The 10873-nt window shown below is 47.5% G+C and overlaps 2 protein-coding genes across 3 annotated transcripts in view; one reads left to right on the top strand and one right to left on the bottom strand.

Moving 5' to 3' along the window:
• Positions 1–3324: 3324 nt before the first annotated feature.
• LOC123758309 (U-scoloptoxin(01)-Cw1a-like) overlaps positions 3325–10873 on the bottom strand; it is a 207017-nt gene continuing 199468 nt past the window's right edge. The window contains exons 1-3 of one of the 2 annotated variants that reach the window (XM_045742531.2): positions 9028–9049; positions 4526–4736; positions 3325–4376 (exon numbers count right to left, since the gene is read on the bottom strand). In XM_045742531.2, coding sequence (XP_045598487.2) covers positions 4191–4376; positions 4526–4735 — 396 coding nt within the window. In that variant the 5' untranslated portion in view covers position 4736; positions 9028–9049 and the 3' untranslated portion in view covers positions 3325–4190. Of the gene's footprint in view, positions 4377–4525; positions 4737–9027; positions 9050–10873 lie in introns of those variants that run through there. The other variant, XM_069329615.1, reaches the window with a different exon arrangement.
• Positions 9429–9848, top strand: LOC138367467 (uncharacterized). The gene has a single exon (XM_069329130.1). It carries the CDS (start codon positions 9429–9431, stop codon positions 9846–9848), a length of 420 nt encoding a protein of 139 aa, XP_069185231.1.

Raw genomic sequence — 10873 nt, 5'->3', positions numbered from 1 at the left:
TGGTATACTGTCCTGTGCTGGTTTATATAATTGTTGGGTACAGGAAACCTGTTAAGTGTTTTTAAAGGTCCTAGGTAAAAGAGAGACTGTGCAGTCACCCTTTCAGTTACTAATAAGACCTAATATGGCACTTAACCTGATTGACCAAATGTACGTGGGTTAATTTATGATCTTAGTAAAGGTATGATAAAGTTAATATAGAAATAGTGATAAACATGTTTGGAGCTTGCAGAGATGTGAAATATCTTAGAGGAAGTAGTGTATATACAAGAATTAATGGTGTAATGAAATATTGGTTTGATATGAATGTAGGTGTATACAAGGTATGCGTCATGTCACCTTCGTCCATTATTTGTGTGGATGTGGTTAAGGTTTGATTCCTAGGTGGGGCAGAAATGATTGGGCATGTGTCCTTTTGTCTAATGCTCTGTTCACCTAGCATTAAATAGCTGAGAATTACGGAAATGTAGTGTTGCATCCTGGGGATGGTCTGTAGTTTGACCTTGGGAGGTACCTTGGTATAAGCATAAAGTGTAATTACCCAAGTGTATTACAGGATGAGAGCTATGCTTATGGTGTCCCATCTTCCCAGTACTCTGTCATATGACACTTTAAAACTACAGTACTCACGGTTATGGCCTCCATGCCCTCTCACTTAACTTGTTCCAACTGTCTACCACTCTGCAAATGAGAGGACTTTCTAATATTTGTTGGCACCTTTATTTCCTTAGTTTGTAGATACAAACTTCCTAATGACTAAATAATGACATCTTGTTTTTGAAGATGCAGGTTTCAAGATTTTCTCTTTGCCAGTTTTGTTGGTTCTTGTTACTATTTTGTGATGTGATGATCATCAAAGTCAATGAACATCACTCGGGTGTTATTAATTTTTTGTGCGAGTGGGTTAGGAAATGGCTGATGAGTCCAGTCTGAAACCAGAATTTTCGGTTGCAGTTGGGACATGGAAGTGTGGGTTTCTGACAAGGGGAGCCACCAGCCCAGGACTTGCAATAAGACTCTTTCTCTGCAGCATCATTGTCTTGTTTGTAAAGCTACTGCACCAGCATGAACTTGTCTGTTCCAGACTGAGCAATCTTCAGCAATGCTCTCCTAGCTTTCAGAGTTTGCCACAATTCTTTTGGAAAGCCTCGAGGGTTAGAGATTAATTTAAATATCTTCTTTTGCCCTCCAAGAGAATGTTTTCCCCGTTTTAGTTCACCATAGAACTTCATCTTGGGCAGTCATTCATCGGGTATGCATACATGGCCAGCCCATCTGAGCTGTTCCTTGCAAGGTATAGTGTGGATGCTTGTCATCCCAGCCTGTGCAAGAATATCTGTATTTGACACTTTGACCTGCCATCTCGCCCAAAGCCACTTCTGCAGGCAGCTCAGATAAAAATGGTATGGAATGGAAATGGCAAACTATAGGCGATACAGGTCTCACAAGCATAAGGGAGGGTGGACAGATCGACTGCTTTATCTTGAGTAGACTTGCTGAGTAGACTTCCAGGTCAAATGCAATCAAATACGTGTTGTGATATTAAAGAAAATGAAGTAAGGAATGAAAATGTCTGAGAGATGTGGGGTACAATAAGCAATAACTCAACAGATTTTGGAGTGTTTGAAAATGGTTGCGACATGTTTAACAAATGGATGATGGTGGATTGGTAGAGAAGGTGAGTTAAACTGTAGAAGGAAGGAGGACAGTTGAGTTTTATGGGTGAAGCAGGAATCTAGTGTGAACAACAAGTATGCTGTAATAAGTCGGAGTCAGCTTGTAAGAAGAGTTTGAACGTATTTTATATGCTGTACTAGGGAGGGGGAGTGGGTGGAGGGTTACCAGGCTGAACCCTAGTCTCTCCTCCATTCCCGTCTCCCACCTCTCATCTCTTCCCATCCCCACTTCTTTTCATATTTCCTCACTCCACCTTTCTCCCCCAACATATGTCCCTGCTCTCTCTCAGATCCCTCGCCCCTTTCTACCCTTTCTCCCAATCTCCCCCCCCCCCCTATCACTTCTCCCCTTTCTTCCCTCTCCACCTGACTCCTCCCTCTCTTCAGATATCCCGTCTTCTTCTCCCTCTTCAAACATCCATATGAACATAAGAATGACGGTAACTGCATAAGGCCTATTGGCCCACACGATACAGCTCCTATTTATATCCATCCAATCTCATTCATATATATATGTCTAACCTATGCTTGAAAGAATCGAGGGATTCTACTTTTATTATATTACGCGGTAATTGGTTCCACAAATCAACAACCCTGTTACTGAACCAGTATTTACCTAGGTTTTTCCTAAATCTAAACTTGTCCAATTTACACCCATTGTTTCGTGTTGTCTTGAATTTCATTCTCCCCTTCTCCTTCCCTCTCTCCCTATGTCTGTTTCTTCTTCTGTCTCAGTTATCTTTTTTTTTTCTTTTTACCCTGGTCGACCCGGTTTTTCTGCAGGTCTATATCTGTCTCTGTATGTCTGTCTCTCGCTGTCTTTATGCTGACTATCTCTATCTTTCTCTTATACAAATAATATAATAGCGTCCCAATGCCTGGATCAAACCACCTGGTTAGTTATCCAGGTATTTGTGATGGTCTGAAATTATATTAGTTCCAATAATATTGTATTTGTAAACTGGGAAATAAACCTTTTTCTTAAACCAGGTATTCTCAAGTTATAACTTTATTGTAATATAAATCATTGGTTTAAAATGTAAAATTTATATGCTGAGCTCCTTTTCTTTGAAACGGTTTGAAGAATTTGGCTTTCTGTAAATTAAATTCTTAGGGATACTTAACCCAGCCTAACCATGGATAGAGAATAGATAATAGCACTAGTTACATAGTGGTTTTGAAGTCATTACAATCTGGAAATCTCCTGTATATGCAGGCGATGAGTCACAATAACGTGGCTAAAGTATGTTGACCAGACCACACACTAGAAGGTGAAGGGACGACGATGATTCGGTCCGTCCTGGACCATTCTCAAGTCGATTGTGATGACAATCGACTTGAGAATGGTCCAGGACGGACCGAAATGTCGTCGTCCCTTCACCTTCTAGTGTGTGGTCTGGTCAACAATCTCCTGTATATCCTCTAATTCGAGGTTAAGTAGGTGGCTATTTCCAAAAAGGACAGTCGTTATCTATGTATTATCACACGTAGGAGAGCCCCAAGACTCCTCACAGTCCTGTAGTAATTTATCTTAATACATCTACCCCTTTTAGATTATTTGTTCTTATTTTATTATTTTTCTCTAAATATACGTCTCAGTTTATTATTTTCTTCGTGACGGTTAGGGGGTGGCAATCACAATACACCAGAGGGTTCATTTTTTAATGATGTGGGACATGTACAGAAATATTAAAGCAAGAGGTGTAGGTGAGCAGGCCCAGCCTGCTTCTAAAGGGTGCCAGCCTGCGTCTCAAGGGTGCCAGCCTGCGCCTGCAGGGTGCCTGCCTGCGCCTGCAGGGTGCCTGCACGTGTGCGCAGGTTCACTGTCTGCCCAGCAGAGGAGTGACACAATATATATTGCACACAAAATAATATCACCAGTGAACCTGCGGTGTTTAACAATGCTGGATATTCCGAGTTAAAAAGTTTCATTGATTTATTTTTCCACATTAGAACACGAGGAGTTTATCGTGTACCGCCACGTGGAACAAACAGGAAAGCTACACATGTAGAACACAAAGGAACAACTCAACCTAACTTCTACAAAACACATTAATTAAACAGTTTATTGTATAAACTTTAATAAATCATTTAAACACATATTAATATATTGGATGACTAACAACACGGGCACCAGCAACACACACTCAACTGTTCTACAAGCTTCAACAAACTCTCCTCTTACAAATTACGTCTGAATTTAGCCGGTTGCCCGTATGGCCGAAAACTGACGTAATTTGAAAATGAAAAAATTTAAATGAATTTTGGATTTTTTTTTCAAAACAATAAGTTAAAGGTCCTCTGGTAGGTTAGGAGGGTAGGAAATTCTCCTAAAGTTTCAAAATGTAGTGAAAAACGTTAATTGAAATTGTCCTCTCTTAACCTAACAGACGAAGCTGGGAGGACCCAAACAGAAAACGAGACAAAATGGACAGTTTCATTTGAAATGAAACCGATTTCATTTCACATAATGTCAGTTTTTGGCCATAGCGCGCATACGAGTGAAAAGCGACGTTATTCTGAGAGGACGGGTTGGTCGGTCGGCTCCGGAATCTTGCCAAAATCAGCGTTGGAAATGTCGTAGAGAGACTCGGCTTGGTCGCAGGGCGAAGCCTCCTCCAAGTGGGCGCAGGTGAGGGACTCCTGGCTAAACACGGTCTGGTTGCCGCAGATGAAGGAGAAATGATCTTGCCGGAGAATCTGAAAATTAACAGGATTACTTTTTGTCCAACCCTGAATCCGTGTAATTTTATATTTAGGGATGGATAACTTTCAGTTATTATGTACTGCCATAAGGTAATCATCAAATCTATTTAAGTTCTTTAAGTATGAGGATTGAGAAGACCTACCCCGCCAGTAAGTTCATCCAGTTCAGGATGGCAGATGTGGAAGATCCTGCAGTCGTTGGCCACATCAGCGTAGTAGCCATAGGGACGATTCTCACAGGAGAAGACTTGCTTGGGGTCACCGCCCAGGATCTCCAGGAACCCATCTGGGAGCTGGTAGGCCATGCGGGCGGCGACGACGGAGGCCACAGCGAAGAGGATTACGGTCTTCATGCTGGCAGAGAGGAGAGTCATGGCTGAGGAGAGGCTATGTATCATGGATGAAATCTGAGAGGGAGATGATCTGATGAACCATGAGATCAAATTCATGAGAATCTGATCTCTGATGAGAAATGAGATATGTGACCACGGAGAAAAACATGAAATTATACAATTTATTAGTCAGAATTGGGGTTATGAATGTATCTCCACCGGCAAGGTATTTTGACTGGAGGCTGCAATGATCAGATGCTTAATATGGACAGTAAGGAAACAAAAGAGAACTACTATGAGAAATATGAGCATATGAGAATAATAATAATAATAATAATTTTTATTTAGGTAAGGTACATACATAAAGAGATTTTACAAAGTTTGTTGGCTTTATAGATAGAGCTAGTACATACAATGCCTAAAGCCACTATTACGCAAAGCGTTTCGGGCAGGAAAATATTGTATTGAAATATTGTATTGGTGAATTAATAAAGAAAATAGTTTGTAAAAAATATAAGAACTCTGTGGCATTCAACAGAATACATTTTTGTGTGTGAATGAAACTCGTGGATTATAATTGTACACACGATAAATATATAAATCCAAATGTTTGTTTATGAAAGGAAAGGTTTCTTAAGGATAAATGTTAGAATGCGTGAACCACACTGTCTCAATGATTAACATGATTATCTCATGAATAGTAAGTACTTTTCCTTCACATAATGTCATGTGACCAAGGTCCTTAGATACATAACACGTCATTGCTGGTCTGGGAGGGCACAACATATACCCTGGTGGTCTGGGAGGGCACAACATATACCCTGGTGGTCTGGGAGGGCACAACATATACCCTGGTGGTCTGGGAGGGCACAACATATACCCTGGTGGTCTGGGAGGGCACAACATATACCCTGGTGGTCTGGGAGGGCACAACATATACCCTGGTGGTCTGGGAGGGCACAACATATACCCTGGTGGTCTGGGAGGGCACAACATATACCCTGGTGGTCTGGGAGGGCACAACATATACCCTGGTAGTCTGGGAGGGCACAACATATACCCTGGTGGTCTGGGAGGGCACAACATATACCCTGGTGGTCTGGGAGGGCACAACATATACCCTGGTGGTCTGGGAGGGCACAACATATACCCTGGTGGTCTGGGAGGGCACAACATATACCCTGGTGGTCTGGGAGGGCACAACATATGCCCTGGTGGTCTGGGAGGGCACAAAATATGCCCTGGTGGTCTGGGAGGGCACAACATATACCCTGGTGGTCTGGGAGGGCACAACATATGCCCTGGTGGTCTGGGAGGGCACAACATATACCCTGGTGGTCTGGGAGGGCACAACATATGCCCTGGTGGTCTGGGAGGGCACAACATATACCCTGGTGGTCTGGAAGGGCACTGCACGTGGTCACTTAGTCTGCACTAAGCATGGTCTGCCCTCCTCTGGTCGGGACAAGATGGGCAGGTCAGTGTGGTCCGATGAACCACACAGCGTACTTGACATGGAGTGGGCGAGTCACACCCACCATGGCCAGGGATGACGCCACACCCACCATGGCCAGGGATGGCGCCACACCCACCATGGCCAGGGATGACGCCACACCCACCATGGCCAGGGATGACGCCACACCCACCATGGCCAGGGATGACGCCACACCCACCATGACCAGGGATGACGCCACACCCACCATGGCCAGGGATGACGCCACACCCACCATGGCCAGGGATGACGCCACACCCACCATGGCCAGGGATGACGCCACACCCACCATGGCCAGGGATGACGCCACACCCACCATGGTCTGCACCTGGTGACTGAAGGTCTTATGGAAGAGCGTCTCATAACACAGGTCCGGGACACAGGTCTGGGACACAGGTCTGGGACACAGGTCTAGGACACAGGTCTAGGACACAGGTCTGGGACACAGGTCTAGGACACAGGTCTGGGACACAGGTCTGGGACACAGGTCTGGGACACAGGTCTAGGACACAGGTCTGGGACACAGGTCTGGGACACAGGTCTAGGACACAGGTCTGGGACACAGGTCTAGGACACAGGTCTGGGACACAGGTCTGGGACACAGGTCTGGGACACAGGTCTGGGACACAGGTCTGGGACACAGGTCTGGAACACAGGTCTGGGACACAGGACTGATTGTCCAGCAAATAATTTGTCCAGAAATAGTCATTGGAAAAGCAAAGTTGCCCACTGAACTGTTGACAACGTTTGGGCAATATTGGTTTATCTCACTACACAGAGAAATCACATTGACCTGATAAATATCACGTTAATGTGATTTCTGTGTGTATGGAAGGAGAGGTCAGAGGTAGTACCACTGGTTGACAGAGCCTGAGTGCATGGGGGGATTGTGTGGAACCCCGGTTAGGGTTCAGTTGAAGCCTCGGGATCTTGGTGGGTGCAGTAGCACTCCAGGTTGCAATTCTTCTGACCAGGCTGATCAACCAGGCAGGATCAACCAGGCTGTGACTCGTACGTCAGGCTGCGAGCAGCCGCGTCCAACAGCCTGGTTGATCAGTCCGGCAACCAGGAGGCCTGGTCGACGACCGGGCCGCGGGGACGCTAAGCCCCGGAAGCACCTCAAGGTAAGGTAAGGTAACCATGTCGTGGTACAGTTGACTAGAGCGCGCCTGGGTTCAAAATCCACATCAAGCCTCCTGTGGATCTGTTCATTGGTTATAATCCAAGTTAAACAGAAATGTCAGCTGTTGAAATAGTTAATGACTTAGTGAAGATCTCGAGGCCAGTGACTGAAGTGTACTAAACGTTAACATTTTGTTCTGTGTGAAGAGCGTCAAGCGTCACATAGTGTTGAGGAGCATCAGTGGTCACTGTCCGCTCCTCAGGGTGATCAGTGGTCACTGTCCGTTCCTCAGGGTGATCAGTGGTCACTGTCCGTTCCTCAGGGTGATCAGTGGTCACTGTCCGCTCCTCAGGGTGATCAGTGGTCACTGTCCGCTCCTCAGGGTGATCAGTGGTCACTGTCCGTTCCTCAGGGTGATCAGTGGTCACTGTCCGTTCCTCAGGGTGATCAGTGGTCACTGTCCGCTCCTCAGGGTGATCAGTGGTCACTGTCCGCTCCTCAGGGTGATCAGTGGTCACTGTCCGTTCCTCAGGGTGATCAGTGGTCACTGTCCGCTCCTCAGGGTGATCAGTGGTCACTGTCCGCTCCTCAGGGTGATCAGTGGTCACTGTCCGCTCCTCAGGGTGATCAGTGGTCACTGTCCGCTCCCCAGGGTGATCAGTGGTCACTGTCCGCTCCCCAGGGTGATCAGTGGTCACTGTCCGTTCCTCAGGGTGATCAGTGGTCACTGTCCGCTCCTCAGGGTGATCAGTGGTCACTGTCCGTTCCTCAGGGTGATCAGTGGTCACTGTCCGCTCCTCAGGGTGATCAGTGGTCACTGTCCGCTCCTCAGGGTGATCAGTGGTCACTGTCCGCTCCTCAGGGTGATCAGTGGTCACTGTCCGCTCCTCAGGGTGATCAGTGGTCACTGTCCGCTCCCCAGGGGTGATCAGTGGTCACTGTCCGCTTCCCAGGGTGATCAGTGGTCACTGTCCGCTTCCCAGGGTGATCAGTGGTCACTGTCCGCTCCCCAGGGTGATCAGTGGTCACTGTCCGTTCCTCAGGGTGATCAGTGGTCACTGTCCGCTCCTCAGGGTGATCAGTGGTCACTGTCCGCTTCCCAGGGTGATCAGTGATCACTGTCCGCTTCCCAGGGTGATCAGTGGTCACTGTCCGCTCCCCAGGGTGATCAGTGGTCACTGTCCGCTCCCCAGGGTGATCAGTGGTCACTGTCCGCTCCTCAGGGTGATCAGTGGTCACTGTCCGTTCCTCAGGGTGATCAGTGGTCACTGTCCGCTCCTCAGGGTGATCAGTGGTCACTGTCCGCTCCTCAGGGTGATCAGTGGTCACTGTCCGCTCCTCAGGGTGATCAGTGGTCACTGTCCGCTCCTCAGGGTGATCAGTGGTCACTGTCCGCTCCTCAGGGTGATCAGTGGTCACTGTCCGCTCCCCAGGGGTGATCAGTGGTCACTGTCCGCTTCCCAGGGTGATCAGTGGTCACTGTCCGCTCCCCAGGGTGATCAGTGGTCACTGTCCGCTCCCCAGGGGTGATCAGTGGTCACTGTCCGCTTCCCAGGGTGATCAGTGGTCACTGTCCGCTCCTCAGGGTGATCAGTGGTCACTGTCCGCTCCCCAGGGTGATCAGTGGTCACTGTCCGCTTCCCAGGGTGATCAGTGGTCAGTGATACTGATTACTTGGCGCTTGAAGGATGAGCTTACTTGGTCGCCTGTGGAGGAGGTACTGAAGGAGGGAGGGTGTAGGGAGGAGTGCGGCTGTGTGGAGGGTGGCAGCACTCTATATACCCCAGCCTCCGCCGCCCACCGACCCGCCCCGCCCTTCTCCTAGCCCCGTGACGTCATACGCCGCCCGTTCTCTTGATTTGCCACTCCGTAAAAATAAAAAAATCAGCCTCTTGGCCTAGCCAGAAACATACGATCCCAAGAAATTCAGTAAATATCTGATAGACGTCATTTTTCTGAATAGGTTTTCATTTGTTGCGTAAAAAATGCGACTTATTAGTTGAGAGGAGGGTTTGGTTGATGGCTTTGTGTGTAGACCTTCTTTCTATAGCTACCGGGATGGTTCGTCACCCTCTTGTATTCTTAGTTTTCATTCTTAAATGTTTAAAACGTATGAGGAGAGGAAGAGACAAGAAAATGGAGGAGGAGAAGAGGAAGAGACAAGGAGGAGGAGAAGAGGAAGAGACAAGGAGGAGGAGGAGGCCAGGGCAGCTACAGGCCACACGAGTAACCAGACACACATAGCAGAAGGCCACAAGACTACAGGAAGACAAGAACATACACAAAGAAGACTACAGGAGGGAAGATTACAGGAAAGGAGACAACAGAGAGGCAGGATACTAGAGAAGAGGAGACTACAGAAGGAGAGATTACAGAAGAAGAGTTTACAGAAGAGGGGACTACAGGAGAGATGCATACAAAAAAAGAAGTTCCAGAACGACATAGCAGCTAAAGCCAGGGACTGGATTAAGGTGATACAGGGATACATTCAGAGGAAAACACGGACACAAGAAACGTAAGCATCAAGGAACACCCCCAAGAGAGCTAAACAAGGAACAACATCAAGACAGGTGAACAGAGAACAACACAAGAGAGCTGAACATGGAACACCCCCAAGAGAGCTGAACAAGGAACACCCCCAAGAGAGCTAAACAAGGAACAACATCAAGACAGGTGAACAGAGAACAACACAAGAGAGGTGAACATGGAACAACTCGTACCGACCAGAACAAACACAGGTATAAGAGTGGAACTCTACATATAATAAACTGACAGGACAAGGCAACTATTAACATGGCTGAACAATGAACTAAACAACAGTTAAACTATTTATCACTAATAAGAGAAGGTTATTGTTGTTCATCCCAAGCTGAGCCTTGTTGACATCTGCACCGGCCGATGCAACATTAAGACAAGAAGAGACTCTGACGCCTCTGTCTCTTCTTCCCTCCCAGTAGACGGTCGCCCGTGTCTCTTCTTCCGTCCCAGTAGACGGTCGCCCGTGTCCCTTCTTCCGTCCCAGTAGACGGTCGCCCGTGTCTCTTCTTCCGTCCCAGTAGACGGTCGCCCGTGTCTCTTCTTCCCTCCCAGTAGACGGTCGCCCGTGTCTCTTCTTCCGTCCCAGTAGACGGTCGCCCGTGTCTCTTCTTCCGTCCCAGTAGACGGTCGCCCGTGTCTCTTCTTCCGTCCCAGTAGACGGTCGCCCGTGTCTCTTCTTCCCTCCCAGTAGACGGTCGCCCGTGTCTCTTCTTCCCTCCCAGTAGACGGCCGCCCGTGTCTCTTCTTCCGTCCCAATAGACGGAATAGACGTCCCAATAGACGTTCCAATAGGCGTCCCAATAGTCGGACGCCTCTGCCTTTTCATCCCTCATTACTTTCTCAACATCACACCATGTCCTCTCCCTGCATCCCCCCCCTTCACACCCCCCCCCCTCCCTTCACACTCCCGTCTCCATTGTTCAATAACTCCTGTCCCCGTGACATTTGGATACACTTTCTATCTTGGAGATATCTTTTAGATACTTCGCGCCCAGTGATACCAAAA

Source organism: Procambarus clarkii, chromosome 22, assembly GCF_040958095.1.
Source record: "Procambarus clarkii isolate CNS0578487 chromosome 22, FALCON_Pclarkii_2.0, whole genome shotgun sequence".
Taxonomy (NCBI): domain Eukaryota; kingdom Metazoa; phylum Arthropoda; class Malacostraca; order Decapoda; family Cambaridae; genus Procambarus; species Procambarus clarkii.
The sequence above is the reverse complement of the archived record's forward strand: the minus strand, read 5'-3'. Positions and strand labels throughout refer to the sequence as shown.

Excerpts from the sequence above, each read along its gene's own strand:
- LOC138367467 (XM_069329130.1), top strand. The coding sequence starts at position 9,429 with ATGTTTAAAACGTATGAGGAGAGGAAGAGACAAGAAAATGGAGGAGGA.